The sequence below is a fragment of the Salvelinus fontinalis genome, chromosome 15 (assembly GCF_029448725.1).
Source record: "Salvelinus fontinalis isolate EN_2023a chromosome 15, ASM2944872v1, whole genome shotgun sequence".
NCBI classification, from domain to species: domain Eukaryota; kingdom Metazoa; phylum Chordata; class Actinopteri; order Salmoniformes; family Salmonidae; genus Salvelinus; species Salvelinus fontinalis.
In genome coordinates this window covers 32859749-32876367 of record NC_074679.1, presented here as the reverse complement: position 1 = coordinate 32876367, position 16619 = coordinate 32859749, and the positions used below count along the sequence as shown (strand labels likewise).

The 16619-nt window shown below is 40.6% G+C and overlaps 1 protein-coding gene across 2 annotated transcripts in view; it reads right to left on the bottom strand.

The window, feature by feature from the left end:
* LOC129811835 (syntaxin-binding protein 6-like) overlaps positions 1-16619 on the bottom strand; it is an 84805-nt gene that overhangs the window by 52796 nt on the left and 15390 nt on the right. For both annotated transcript variants that reach the window (XM_055863490.1, XM_055863491.1), the window contains exon 2: positions 15283-15499. In XM_055863490.1, the coding sequence (XP_055719465.1) occupies positions 15283-15436 (154 nt within the window). In that variant the 5' untranslated portion in view covers positions 15437-15499. The remainder of the gene's footprint in view (positions 1-15282; positions 15500-16619) is intronic.

Below are 16619 nucleotides of genomic sequence, written 5' to 3'. Positions count from 1 at the left end.
ATAAAACAAATCTAAATAACACACCGCCTCCTCTTCCCCTCAACTATCAGAGTTCCAGTCATAAAAAAATAAAAAATAAAGAGATGGGGATCCCTACTGCTAAACAAAAACATGTTACTTCTACACAGCCAAAGAAAGGACCACAGTAAAGTTAATGGGCTGCCAAGTGGCAAGAGCTGTAATGGAGGAGTTTATATATATATGCCAAACTAACCCTGATTCAGATGACCATTCTACCCATGCTAGATTACGGAGACATCATTTATAGATCGGCAGGTAAGGGTGCTCTCGAGCGGCTAGATGTTCTTTACCATCCGGCCATCAGATTTGCCACCAATGTTCCATATAGGACACATTACTGCACTCTATACTCCTCTGTAAACTGGTCATCTCTGTATACCAGTCGCAAGACCTACTGTTTGATGCTTATTTATAAAACCCTCTTAGGTCGCACTCCCCCCTATCTGAGATATCTACTGCAGCCATCATCCTCCACATACAACACCCGTTCTGCCAGTCACATTCTATTAAAGGTCCCCAAAGCCCACACATCCCTGGGACGCTCCTCTTTTCAGTTTGCTGCAGCTAGCGACTGGAAACAAACTGCAACAAACACTCAAACTGGACCATTTTATCTCAATCTCTTCATTCAAAGACTCAATCATGGACAGTCTTATTGAGAGTTGTGGCTGTTGTGTGATGTATTGTTGTCTCTACCTTCTTGCCCTCTGTGCTGTTGTCTGTGCACCAATAATGTTTGTACCATGTTTTATGCTGCTACCATGTTGTGTTGCTACCACGCTGTGTTGTCATGTGTTGCTGCCTTAGGTCTCTCTTTATGTAGTGTTGTCTCTCTTGTTGCGATGCGTGTTTTGTCCTGTATTTATATTGTATTTATTTTAAATTTTGAATCCCAGGCCCCCCATCCTCGCAGGAGGCCTTTTGGTAGGCTGTCATTGTAAATAAGAATTTGTTCTTAACTGACTTGCCTAGTTAAATAAAGGTTAAATAAAACACAAATAAATATATATCTATGGTAATAAAAGCCAGAGGAATAGAGTTAGACAGAGAAGGAGAAGAGGTTTAACTTCTTATGGCTGCAGGGGCAGTATTGAGTAGCTTGGATGAAAGGTGCACAGAGGTGCCCAGAGTAAACAGCCTGCTCCTCAGTCATAGTTGTTAATATATGCATATTATTATTAGTATTGGATTGAAAACACTCTGAAGTTTCTAAAACTGTTTGAATTAGGTCTGTGAGTATAACAGAACTGATATGGCAGGCAAAAACCTGAGAAAGAATCCAAACAGGAAGTGGAAATTCTGAGGCTGGTGGATTTTCAACCAAGATCCCATTGAAATTACAGCGAGATATGAATTTGTTTGCACTTCCTACAGCTTCCACTAGATGTCAACAGTCTGTATAACTTTGTCTGATGACTACTGTGAAGGGGGGCCGAATGAGAGAAGTATTAGTCACCACTGCCATGAGGTGACCATTCTTTGACCATGCGCGTTCACATGAGTGAGCTCCGTTCCATCGCACATCTGAAGTCAATGTAATTCTCCGGTTGGAACGTTATTCAAGATTTATGTTAACAACATTCTAAAGATTGATTCAATACATCGTTTGACATGTTTCTACTGACTGTTACGGAAATTTTGGACATTGTCACGTTATAGTGAATGCGCTTCGTGCCTTTGGAATTGTTTACCAAACGTGCTAACGAAAGTAGCTAATTGGACATAAATAACGGACATTATAGAAAAATCAAGCATTTATTGTGGACCTGGGATTCCTGGGAGTGCATTCTGATGAAGATCATCAAAGGGAATATATATATATATATCATGTAATTTCTGGTTTCTGTTGACTCCAACATGGCGGCTAATTTGACTATAGTTCTGAGCGCCGTCTCAGATTATTGCATGGTTTGCTTTTTCCGCAAAGTTATTTTGAAATCTGACACAGCGGTTGCATTAAGGAGAGGTATATCTATAATTCCATGTGTATAACTTGTATTATCATCTACATTTATGATGAGTATTTCTGTTGAATAGATGTGGCTATGCAAAATCACTGGATGTTTTTGGAACTAGTGAACGTAACACGCCAATGTAAACTCAGATTTTTTTATATAAATATGAACTTTATCAAAGAAAACATACATGTATTGTGTAACATGAAGTCCTACGAGTGTCATTGATGAAGATCAAAGGTTAGTGATTACTTTTATCTCTATTTGTGCTTTTTGTGACTGCTATCTTTGGCTGCAAAAATGGCTGTGCTTATTCTGTGGCTTGGTGGTGACCTAAAATAATTGTTTGTGGTGCTTTCGCTGAAAAGCATATTTGAATTGGACACTTTGGTGGGATTAACAACAAGATTACATTTAAAATGGTATAAGACACATGTTTGTCTGAGGAATTTTAATTATGAGATTTCTGTAGTTTTGAATTTGGCGCCCTGCACTTTCTGGCTGTTGTCAAATCATCCCGTTAACGGGATTGCAACCTTAAGAAGTTAAGTGAAAAGGAGCTATGTGGCGGAACCGGTCAGACTTTACCGAGGTTAGTTTGATGGCTTGGATAGAACATCCTCTATTACACACACATAACAAGCTGTCTCTCTCTAGAGTTTGTCTTATGCATGCACACCAGCACACACACACACACACACACACACACAAGTATGTGGACATGTCATCAAATTAGTGGATTCGGCTATTTCAGCCACACCCGTTACTGACAGGTGTATAAAATCGAGCAAATCTCCGGTGACAAACATTGGCAGTAGAATGGCCTTACTGAAGAGTTCAGTGACTTTCAAAGTGGCACCGTCATAGGATGCCACCTTTTCAACAAGTCAGTTCGGCAAATTGTTCTGGTCTGGAAGCAACATCAGCACAAAAACTGGTCTACGGGAGTTTCATGAAATATATTTCCATGGTCGAGCAGCTGCACACAAGCCTATCATCACCCTGCGCAATGCCAAGCGTCGGCTGGAGTGGTGTTAAGCTCGCCGCCATTGGACTCTGGGGCAGTGGAAACGCATTCTCTGGACTGATGAATCACGCTTCCCCATTAGGCAGTCCGACGGACAAATCTGGGTTTGGCGAATGTCAAGAGAGCGCCACCTGCCCCAATGCATAATCCCAACCATAAAGTCTGGGGGAGGAGGAATAATAGTCTGGGGCTGTTTTTCATGGTTAGCCCCTTAGTTCCAGTGAAGGGAAATCTTACAGCATACAATGACACTCTAGATGATTCTTTGCTTCCAACTTTGTGTCAACAGTTTGGGGAAGGCCCTTTCCTGTTTTAGCATGACAATGCCCAGGTGTGCAAAGCAAGATCCATACAGAAATGGTTTGTTGAGATCGGTGTGGAAGAACTTGACTGGCCTGCACAGAGACCTGACCTCAACTTCAATGAACACTTTTGGGATGCATTGGAAGGCCGATTGTGAGCCAGGCCTAATCGCCCAACATCAGTGCCGACCTCACTAATGCGCTCGTGGCTGAATGGAAGCCCCCTCAGAAATGGTCCAGCATCTAGTAGAAAGCCTTCCCAGAAGAGTGGAGGCTGTTATAGCTGCAAAGGGGAGGGACCAACTCAATATTAATGGCCATGATTTTGGAATGAGATGTTCGAAGAGCAGGTGTCCACATACTCTTGGTCATGTAGTGTATAAACGTGACATGGAATTTTGTCACAGAAAATAGTAGGTTTGCAGTATGGACCAGATGAAATGGAGGTCATTACCACTAAATAAATTCATAGGGAAGTTTTAGGTGTGCCACAGAATTTTATATCCCTTCAAGTTGTGCAACTGTTCAAAAAAGGTTGGCAACCACTAGTGCATACAAATCTAACTACAGACCCAGTTACTGGCATTGGCACATACTAAGCTTGGGCAGTATCCAGATTTTCATATCATACTGTCCTTCGCTCATCTCAGGATGTACGGTATTACCGGTATGGCACACAAGGGGGTACTAAAAACGCAAGAAAAGGCCTTTATTACCAGAACGCTAACAGAATTAGCATAAAATAGTGAAATCACTTCGACAAAATTCGAAAAAAATTAGAAGCTACAACAAACAAACTAATTGCAGACAGGCATATCCAGCTCATAAAGTTATACAAGCATAGCTAGTAGCAACCGAATGTCATTTTCAATGAGTGTGGACATTTACAAGCGAAAGTGAATGAGATTTTTTTTTTTTAAAGGAACAAAGTTGTGATGAATGTTTTTCCAAAGGAAGAGCAGCATGTGTACACTGAGCAGAGGGGAGAAGAATGGAGGAGGAAAAAAACGCTAATAGGAAGCACAGGAAAAAATAACTCATCCAGAGCTCTTTGACTCCTAGCAGAAAGCCATTATAAGATATCTGATGTTAGTAATGAATTGCATACAAGTGTAACTTCATCACCTCTTGTGCGCTGCACAACGTAGACTCTCCAATAGTTATAGAACACGATAGACTCACCGGCTCCCGCTTCCTCCCGTTGTGCTATTTACCAACACGTGACTGTTCTGGGGAACTACGCTAAGCTTCATAATGTGACAGGTGAAATGAAGAACGCAATATGCTTCATCTAACATATTGCACAAGTTGACTGCAGGTATTAACTTAAAAAAGTAGCTACAAATATTCAAATGTAATGAAAAACTTCTAAGAAAGGTATTGACAGTAGAGGTCGAACGATTATGATTTTTCAACGCCAATACCGATACCGATTACTGGAGGACCAAAAAAAGCTGATACCGATTAATTGGCCGATTTTTTAAATGTATTTGTAATAATGACAATTACAACAATACTGAATGAACACTTATTTTAACTTAATATAATACATCAATAAAATCAATTTAGCCTCAAATAATGAAACATGTTCAATTTGGTTTAAATAATGCAAAAACAAAGTGTTGGAGAAGAAAGTAAAAGTGCAATATGTGCCATGTAAGAAAGCTAACGTTTAAGTTCCTTGTTCAGAACATATGAAAGTTAGTCGTTCCTTTTAACATGAGTCTTCAATATTCCCAGGTAAGAAGTTTTAGGTTGAGGTTATTATAGGAATTATAGGACTATTTCTCTCTATACCATTTGTATTTCATTAACCTTTGACTATTGGATGTTCTTATAGGCACTTTAGTATTGCCAGTGTAACAGTATAGCTTCCATCCCTCTCCTCGCTCCTACCTGGGCTCGAACCATGAACACAACAGCCACCCTCTAAGCAGCGTTACCCATGCAGAGCAAGGGGAATAACTACTCCAAGTCTCAGAGCGAGTGATGTTTGAAACGCTATTAGCGCGCACCCCGCTAACTAGCTAGCCATTTCACATTGGTTACACCAGCCTAATCTCGGGAGTTGATAGGCTTGAAGTACAGAAAAGAGCTTCTGGCAAAACGCAGAAAAGTGCTGTTTGAATGAATGCTTACAAGCCTGCTGCTGCCTACCACCGCTCAGTCAGACTGCTCTATCAAATCATAGACTTAGTTATAACATAATAATACACAGAAATACGAGCCTTGGGTCATTAATATGGTTGAATCCGGAAACTATCATCTCGAAAACGTTTATTCTTTCAGTGAAATACGGAACCGTTCCGTATTTTATCTAACGGGTGGCATCCATAAGTCTAAATATTCCTGTTACATTGCACAACCTTCAATGTGATGTCATAATTATGGCAAATTAGGCAGCCCAAACTGTTGCATATACACTGACTCTGCGTGCAATGAATGCAAGAGAAGTGACAATTTCACCTGGTTAATATTGCCTGCTAACCTGGATTTCTTTTAGCTAAATATGCAGGTTTAAAAATATATACTTCTGTGTATTGATTTTAAGAAAGGCATTGATGTTTATGGTTAGGTACACATTGGAGCAACGATACGCACCGCATCGATTATATGCAATGCAGGACACGCTAGATAAACTAGTAATATCATCAACCATGTGTAGTTAACTAGTGATTATGATTGATTGATTGTTTTTTATAAGATTAATGCTAGCTAGCAACTTACCTTGGCTTCTACTGCATTCGCGTAACAGGCAGGCTCCTCGTGGAGTGCAATGTAATCAGGTGGTTAGAGCGTTGGATAAATTAACTGTAAGGTTGCAAGATTGAATCCCCCGAGCTGACAAGGTAAAAATCTGTTGTTCTGCCCCTGAACGAGGCAGTTAACTTCTTATGGCTGCAGGGACAGTATTGAGTAGCTTGGATAAAAGGTGCCCATTTCAAACGGCCTCGTACTCAATTCTTGCTCGTACAATATGCATATTATTATTACTATTGGATAGAAAACACTCAAGTTTCTAAAACCGTTTGAATTATATCTGTGAGTAAAACAGAACTCATTTTGCAGCAAACTTCCTGTCAGAAAGTGAAAAATCTGAAATCGAGGCTCTGTTTCAGGGCCTCCCTAATCATTTGCTTGAAATCTATTAGTATACATGCACTTCATACGCCTTCCACTAGATGTCAATAGGCTGTGAGAGGTGAAATGGAGTGTATAGCTATTTCTATGGTCAAAAGAGAGAGCTTGGAATGACAGGACCCCAATTTCCTTTGTTCAGGAAGACGCGGAAAGGACTTCCGCATTGGCTTCTGAAAAGCTTTTGTTATAGACGGCTAATATCTCCGGCTTTGATTTTATTTGATAAATGTGACAATATCATCGTAAAGTATGTTTTTTCAATATAGTTTAATCAGATTGACATTTTTTCGGGAGTTTTGGTTTGTTCCGTTCTCTGCGTTTGTTGACGATGGACAGCTTTGCGCCACTTGGCAAGTTTTGCTTGCTAATTCGAGAGGGAAAAAGGACATTCTAAATCCAAACAACGATTGTTCTGGACAAAGGACCACTTGTACAAGATTCTGATGGAAGCTCAACAAAAGTAGGACCATTTTATGATGTTATTTCCTATTTCTGTCAAATGTGTTGTTGTGTTTTCCTCCTTGATTTTTGGCGCTGTCTCGCTATAACGTAAGCTGCATGTCGTTTTTTAGAATTCTAACACGGCGATTGCATTAAGAACTAGTGTATCTATCATTTGCTGTACAACAAGTATTTTTTAGTAACGTTTATGATTAGTTATTTGGTCAGAATAGGTGAGTGTCAGAAATATATCCGGAGATTCTGGAAAATATTTGCTACGTTTTCACAATGTATAACCACGGATTTCAGCTCTAAATATGCACATTTTCGAACAAACCATATATGTATTGTGTAATATGATGTTATAGGACTGTCATCTGATGAAGTTTATGAAGGTTAGTGAAATAATTAATATCTTTTGCTGGTTTTGTCGCTATCGCTACTGTTGCCTTGAATCAATGCTGTTGTGTGGTTGGCTATTGTAGTAAGCTAATATAATGCTATATTGTGTTTTCGCTGTAAAACACTTAATAAATCGGAAATATTGGCTGGATTCACAAGATGTTTGTCTTTCATTTACTGTACACTATGTATTTTTCATAAATATTTTATGATGAGTATTTAGGTATTTCAATTTGGTCTCTGTAATTGTTCTAGCTGCTTCGGTGCTATTTCCGATTGTAGTTGCAATGTAAAACTATGATTTATACCTCAAATATGCACATTTTTCGAACAAAACATAGATTTATTGTATAACATGTTATAAGACTGTCATCTGATGAAGTTGTTTCTTGGTTAGTTCTTGGTTAGTTTGGTTGGTTTTGTGCAAGCCACCTGTGCTGTGAAAAATGTCTGTGCTTTTTTGTATTTGGTGGTGAGCTAACATAAATATACGTGCTGTTTTCGCTGTAAAACATTTTAAAAATCGGACATGTTGGCTGGATTCACAAGATGTTTATCTTTCATTTGCTGTATTGGACTTGTTAATGTGGGAAAGTTAAATATTTCTAAAAAATATATTTCGAATTTCGCACCCTGCACGGGCTTGCAGCCCAAAGAAGTTAACCCACCAGTCCTAGGCCGTCATTGAAAATAAGAATGTTCTTAACTGACTTGCCTAGTTAAATAAAGATTAAATAAAGGTGTAAAAAATAAAATAAAATAAAAATAGGCCAAATCAGTGCAAAAATACAGATTTCCGATTGTTATGAAAACTTGAAATCGGCCCTAATTAATCAGCCATTCCGATTAATCGGTCGACCTCTAATTGACAGTATTGAGAAACCATCCTATGGCTTTTTCCAAATAACCCGGTATGCGGTATACCGCCCAAGCCTAGCTTGCACACACACACACACACACACACGCAGACAGGCACATACAGTCCTACACACAGATACCATCCTGCTGATGTGGCTGAGGGAGTCCTGCACTATTTCTCTCCACTCTGTAAATACTGAAAGCAAAGTGCCGCATCAATCTGCAGTGGCTTGCTGCATCATCAGCCTTGAGAGAAGAATACAGAACATTCCTCAAAACCAATACCAGACCAACCAAGTCAAACACTTATTTGTCAAGACTGAGAACATTGACTTCATTTCAAGCTAAACACTCAGTAACTTTTTTTCAAATCCTGGCAAAGAAATGTAAATCCAAATCTTTGACTTTCTCGTCACGACTACTTTCACGAGGTAAGATGACTGAAAACACTTTTTCATACAGCAACGACCTAGGGGAGAGTTGCAGAGGAGAGAGGAGAAGTACAATGATCCAATATTTCTTAAGTTAACTACATGAGACTTTGAAGTGCTGAGAGATTCAGTGTAACCTTTCCCTGATGGATACCTGCCTTTAAAAGCACTGTCATCCATCTTGTAGCACAGATGGTGTCAAAGCCATCCATCTATCTCTCTAAATAAATATGCATCCATCCTCGTTCCATCTGGACCGTGTGGGTTACACTGACCTCTCTGCAAAACCACATGTGAATACATAATCATGGTGGGGAGGATTTCTGCTGTGATTCAAACAGCTTTCTTGACTTACCTATTCACTACAGCTAAGAAGCTTAGTCTACAAATATGCCTGTGGAGCTACACACCAATCAATCTCCCTACATAATCAATAATCTATGAAGGTGATGACTAGTTGTATTCGTCATGTGAATGCAATGTATTGTGATTACCATAAAATCGACATTCTAAAACTATTCAATATTCCAAATGGATATATTGCCATTTGGCTTTTGTTGCGGAGTCTGATCTGTTTAGTAGAATAGGGTGAGAGAAGGAGCCAAATCTGTTCTGACTGCTTACTGGTGGGGACCTGGAAGGGGGAGGCGGCTAATGTTCATAAAATCAGTGACGGATTGGTCCCAATTCAAGTTCGAGATCAATGCGTTCATGTTTGTCAGGCCTTCTGTGCTTGGTGGAGTATGTCTCAAGTTCACATTTACCTACAGGGGGTTGGGGCTGCTGGAATGTCGACACACACACAGAGACCCTTTACACATGCAACCATGGTCATCCACACCGGTGTGAACACACAAGCACATCATGCATACAAAAGCATGTGCTCCCACACACAAAACTACACCTGCATAAGCACTTACAATACAAACACTCACACCAAAACACAACACCTGCACACAAATTTGTTAGTGTGACATGGCAGGGTCTTGCTGTGTATTATAAGACAGGAACGGCCCCATATCACTGCCTGCTCCTCATTTCCTGCCCTAAACTCCCTTAAGCCCTGACCAGCCTCCGACACACAGACAGACAAACGGGAAAATGATACAAGAACATCCAAAACTGCAAAGGTGCTAGTTTGCCCTTTGTTTATACTGTACTTTGTCAATATAGTCTTCAACACTTGTTTAGCTGTCCTGCCCAGTGTAAAAGCCCTGAGATTCAGTACTGGAGAGAGACAGACATGGGAACACGGTGATCAAAGTCTGATCCCACTGACTTGGCCCTGCCTGGGTCCCTGGCACTACGCCAGCACTTTCCTTTTCTCTCATATGGAGTACGAAGCCCTGATGCACTATCCTTTAGGTGTGTGTGAGAGAAACTGAGATCAATGTCCTTTTATACAAGCGTATTAAGCGCACACACACACAGCAACAACAGCATCCACTGTACCACTGTTTTTTATGTCCCAACTTCCTTCCAATGTCTGACTACATTTCCACCAATTCAAGTCCATTTTATAAAAAGCAGTGCAAGAGTTTCCAGCCATTATTCCAACAGTGTATACATCACACCCTGTTTAATACATTCCTATAACACTGACAGTGCAGCGATAGTAAATCTTAATAGCCAGCCCATTGATTTTAGGCAAATAATGCTACAGGAAATGCCCTGTAGTAGAGTCATTTAAGTAACACTATTCTACTTGATGATCCCAGAGTACACTGACTCACTCGCTAGTTCTGGCCAAACAGTCAAGTCAGCGAGCGTTCGTGTGGTTCCTGCCGAGACAGAAGTGAAAGAAAACAAGGAAAAGTGCAGTCGCAGCATCTTGTCCAGGCCTATAGGGTTCAGTGAAGAATGCACCGACCGCACAGCTCCCTGAGAACAACAGAACATCCATCCAATTCACACCCACTAAACTCACACTCAGTGAACAAACACACACCTTTAAACTTTTAGCTTTCTTGTTGCTAGAAGGTCAATTGAACAAAATCATGGCCATGAGCGTGAATTGATTTAAGATCAATGCTGTACGCTGTAAAGAACACCTTGTCAAGACCAACATCGTCAGTAATTTATTTTCACTGTGCATTGAGTACCAATAAATTAAAATCAGGCTACTTGGTAACATTTTGTACCAAACTATTCAATAATGGTTATGTCATGATAAAGTGCATTGTATGCAAACGTAACGAGACCATTCATGACAATGTTCTTTGAGAGACCTCTCGCATAGTCTGAATGAAAGGATGCTCTACTCTCTGCTTGAGTAAAGACATGCGGTAGGGCACTAGACCAGTAATGGCCTGACTGGACCGATCTGAACGGCATCCATCTTGCCTGGGGTCACTAGCTGTAGCGGTACACTACGTTCAGTGGCCAGAGAAAGTGAAGTACAGTAGAGCACTCTGGGCACACTGATCCTAGGTCAGTATGGTGTCCATGTCAACACAGCAGCCTTACTGTACCAAAGGCGTGTCAATAGCTTCTTACATAATAAAAGTGCCTCTGTATTTCCCTGAGCCTCACTGCCTACTGTTCTGTACCACTGGAGCAGCAGTCATGGCATTGTCAACGCATCCTTGAGGTTTTCCCACACACACAAGCACGCACAGAAGTATGGCTTTCCCTGACAAAAAATGTCATAAATGGTGGTCAACAAAGAGTCAGCTGTTCTTTCGATTGGTCGTCATTTTCAACAACAAAAAAATCCGGATGTTGAAATCAGGTTAATTTTCGGTTCTGAATAAAAGTTGAAAATAAGTAATTTATAGAGGTCTATGTTTGGACCAAATCAAGGCTGGTCTAGACCGGACAAAATCTGAACCAAACATAAACATCTATCATTGGTTTAGATTGTCTGGACCAATGTCCGTGGAAGTGACAGCCAAAAGGCATCGGTCCGTGCTTATTGAGGTATAGCCTACAGTGTTTCCTGAAATATAATTTTATGAATGGCTATCTATGTGGTAAGCCTACCGTCTGTAAAGCACCAAAAAACGACATCCGGGCTAGACCAGGGTGTGGCCTACCACGTCAGAGCACAAAGGAATTTTATGAATGCCCATCCACATGGCCCATTGCACTGGCTTAATTAGTCCTGATTCCTATGACTAATAAAGTTGGCTATTTAAGCACTGAATATCAGCTACCCAACCTTATCAGGAGTTATCGCGAGCCTATTTGCAATGCGTTTACACAGCCAAAAATGCAGAAGTATTTTCTTTTTCGCCATGATCAGCTTGTCAAAAAGAATTACGGATTCAAACTTGAAACCACTGATCATGACAATGGGGTGAAACTCCTCCATTCCATAATGTCCATTTAGGTTCGGCCATTTGATCGGAGAAACCTGCATTATGTAAAAAGTGTTCGTCTTATTACATCATATATTTTACCTCCAGCCTGTCGACTACAGAAAAGGCCACATACTCTTTCTACCATATCCTATATCTGCTACTTGAGTTATGTTAGTTTATTTTATTGACTGAACGTTGGTGGAGTGCCAATCTGAAGTCAGAGATTGCTGAGTATCAACTGCAAGATAAAGAATGGTTGGATGATTTTGCCTTCACCGTGGACATCATGGCCCTCATGAATGAAATTAATTCCAAACTACAAGGGAAGTAGTTTGCACATCACATGTACAGCCTTGTCAAAGCCTTCAAGGGAAAATTACTCCTCCTGACCCGCCAAGTAGAAGCCAACAATCTCACCCACCTTCCGACACTACTAGTCTGTTCTCTATCAGATGACCAGCGGGAGAAGTATACATCGCTGCTACGTGCTTTGAACAGTGAGTTCTCTCATTGTTTTGAGGATTTCAAAGTGTTGGAAAATGACATGCTGTTGGTTTCCTCTCCTTTCACCTTCAATGTGGATAACGCTCCCACTGACCTGCTACTTGAGCTTATCAATCTTCAGTCTGATGCAGTGATAGGAGAACTATTCAAAACAATGTCACTGACGAGGTTCTATGCATCTCTCGATGAACAAAACTTTCCAAAGATTAAGAGTCATGCCCAGAAGATGTTTGTACTGTTTGGGTCAACCTACGTATGTGAACAGACATGTTCAGTGATGAAATAAAAAGGCACAGATCATCTCTTACTGACTCTCACCTATTAGCAATCCTGCGCATAACGACGTCAGAAACTGTACCTGACTTCACCGCTCTAGTCAGTGCCCATCATTTACTCACACATCATCTACTCACACTGAGTAGTTTAAATGTAATGTAGAGCTCTCTCTCTGTGTGTTTGTTCATACCCGTTAACAAGAGTTCTGTCCGTGGTGCTGAATGCACAGTGTACTTTTCCCTCCGTGTAGTTCATTGCATGTTTAATAATGAAATGACCTACCAAAATGAGAACATGGATGTGGTTGATTTCTGTGCATGTTAAAAAAGTGAAATATGTAGCATATCTGGATGTGATTTACAGTAGATATATCTGCCAACACAGTCATACACATGATGTATAGTCCTGTAATATGAGCCTGGCCCGCGATGGCAAAAATATATTCTTATGTGGCCCTCCATGGAAAATAATTGCCCAGGCCTGGCCTAGTTGGTAGTGAATGTGTACAGCTCCTACAAGCTGATGAGCCATATAGAGGGACAGGATCTGTGATGCTCCACAAAGCACAACCCTTACAAGATGTAGTAGTAGACCTAGCTACATGTACAAGGAACCCAGAATGGAATTGTGAATGTGCATCCATTCACATTATAGCAGTCAGTGGGACAAACGGAGGATTCATCTTCTTCCCCCTCCAACAACTCCCATCAACACAGTTTTTGCATCACATATTTACAGTGATATTTAAAGTGACGCTATAGGAGGTTTTGAATAATTTCAGCCAGGAGTTTTGAAAGTAGTGTTCACAAGCCAAAATGGGCCCTGACAATTTTGCACAACTTCCTTAATTTCTTATTTCTTCCACTAAATGTTGGAACATTGCTGCAGGGATTTACTTCCATTTCGCCACAATAGCATTAGTGAAGTCGGGCACTGATGTTGGGCGATTAAGCCTGGCCCGCAGTCAGCGTTCCAATTAATTCCAAAGGTGTTCGATGGGGTTGAGGTCAGGGCTCTGTACAGGCCAGTCAAGTTCTTACACACCGATCTCGACAAACCATTTCTGTATGGACCTCGCTATGTGCACTGGGGCATAGTCATGCTTAAACGGGAAAGGGCTTTACCCAAACTCCAGCCCCAACCCATTATTCCTCCTCCACCAAACTTTACAGTTGGCACTATGCAAGTTTGGAACGCAGTATTGAGTGTTGCAACTGAGGACAGACGATTTTCAGCAATTAGCGGTCCCGTTCTGTGAGCTTGTGTGGCATTTCGCGGTTCAGCCATTGTTGCTCCTAGACATTTCCACTTCACAATAACAGCACTTACAGTTGACCGGGTCATCTCTAGCAGGGCAGAAATGTGACTAACTGACTTGTAAAGGTGGCATCTTATGGCGGTGTCACGTTGAAAGTCACTGAGCTCTTCAGTAAGTCCATTCTACTGCCAATGTTTACCTAAGGAGATTGCATGGCTGCATATATCAATATTTATTTTTCTCCTTGCAATTCGTATATGTTACAAATCCACTTCGTACAACACGTTACGAATTTGTAGGTGCTTAAGGTCTAAGAAAGGTGCCTAATATTTAAAAAGAATAATTATAATAATAACATATTAAAATATTTTGGTGAAGAGGAGTGCAGTACAGTACTAGAGACATCAGGGTAAAAAGAGTGTCAACTGTCATATTGCACCATGTTGTAATTACTTACTGGGAAACTACATTGAGTCTTGACACGGTGGCACCAGCGAGGTAGTTCTGGCCTTCAAGGTTGCGTGTAACTGATAGATCAATTCCCCACACTATCCATATTAAATGAGTTGAGACCTTGAGATAATGACATAATTATGCTGCCAAAGAATGGTTTAATAGGACTGCAGAATGGGTTAAAGAAATGTAATTTAGCCTAGTAAAAAATGCTCTGTACCCGTTCCTCTCGATCTCTCATATATTAATGAGCATGACTGATTAAGAGTGCAATATTTCAGAGGATAGAACATCTTTCAGAAACTATTTTAAACCCAATTTCAGTTTAAAAAAAGTATATATTTCAAAGTAAATGTCATCCATTTAACCCCTAAATTGGTTAAGGGTCTTGCTATATTGGCTCAGCAACAGTAAACAGGCTCTTCAGAGAGCGTATTAGAAGGTGAATTGAAGGGGACGTGTGTTGCAATGTGACTGTGGTCTCTCTAGCATGTTACCTCAATTCCAGGCTGATAACATTGACAGTGAGGATAATCACTCTGGGCACACGTTCGATCAGATGCAGCACAGCACCCTCTAGTCGGGCCACCAACACACACACACATCCATACAAATAAACACACACACACTCATACCACTGCCATCAAAAAACCTGTCAATAGCAGGGACATTATAGCCACATGCCACAGACAATGCTACAGGGAAACCTGTCAGTCTGGAGTAGTCATCATCAGCACAGGAGCCCCAGGAGCCCCAGCACTCACAGATGTGAAGAGAGGAAAGGAACACAAGACTGTAAAGAGAGGAATGGCAGAACAACGAGAGAAAAAGAGGTACAACTAGGAAAGGATAGGAGGTAAAAAGAGGAAAGACAAATAAATGAAAAAGGTGAAAAATGAGGGTTGTAGTACCTGAGAGGCAGATGAAGGTCATGTAGTCTCCCTGTCCTCCAGTAGCCAGGAAGGGGATCTTCTTCTTGGTCCTCCTCTTCACCTGCACGGCTGCAAGCATCTTCTCATCGTGGGGCGTGAACACCGCCTTGTTGATGGCTGACTTGGCACTCATATTGGGGGAGGGGGAGAGTCGCAGAGAGAGAGGGTAGATGGAGAGGAGGTCGTCAGCGCTCCTCTGTGGATGGAAAGAGATAAGATCATTGGTGAGTGTTACTGTTTGACTTTGGTGGAAGGGGTAAGGTTATAGGGTTTAATATTTTCCCAGTATTTTACAAATGTTGCATCCTGAGAATAAATCTCTTTTCTCCCGGGTAGCCCAGTATTTCCTGCCAAAACCGGAAGTGTAATTCAAAAAGATATGAAGCATATAAATATATATTTTTTTAAATCAAGCCTGATGCTTCCTGAGCCTGATAAGCTATACATTAAATACATTTTATGAAATCAAGCCCAAAAAAAGCCTACATGATTGTCTACATGATTGTCCAATACATTTGATTTATAGGCTTTACGCATGTCATAAAAACATAAAAGCCCATTGATGTAGCTAGCTATATGCTCTCTTGGGTAAATAAATTAAACAAGCTCCAGTAGGCTAATCTTATTGAGTGTGAACTGTATTACATGAAGGAGGTGCATAATTCCAGTCCAACTCATGATAAAGTTGGGACAGAACTTTCTGGTGCGTCAAATGCGGATTCTGGTGCATTACATACGGCCTACACAGTTATAAGTATAGGCTAGAGAATTTGATTTTAAAATATAATAGGGCCTATTTGTATTAGGAGGCTGACTCATATATACATTTTATAATATTGCCCCTAATGTTATAGCCTACCTCTTCTATTGTTGCTTCATTCTTTCCTCACAACAGTTAAATACGTTTTGTTGTCCTCATCTTCATTATTCTAATGACATGCTTGTATAATAGGACTATAATTAGATTGATGGCTTTCACTTCTCTTCACGAAGATTGAATGGTTATGTGTCTGAATAAATGAATGCATTCGCCTACCGCCATCGCGCGTTCGCTCTTCTTTCAAACTACCCGTGAGTTCTATTGGCTGCTGTATTTAACATTCAGCAAACACGAGCTTGCATCCCTCTTTGAATAGTCTATTGCTATGAGAAATACACAAAAAAATGTCCGACAAGCTATTCTAGTCTAGCTTTTCTTGCATGGGACTCCAAGAGCTAAGGAGCTTTTTTAAAGGAGAGAGGCCAGAGGAGAAGAGACAGAGGCTATAAGTTAGAAGCTTATTATGCATAACCCATCATTAATTAGCTAAATAGAA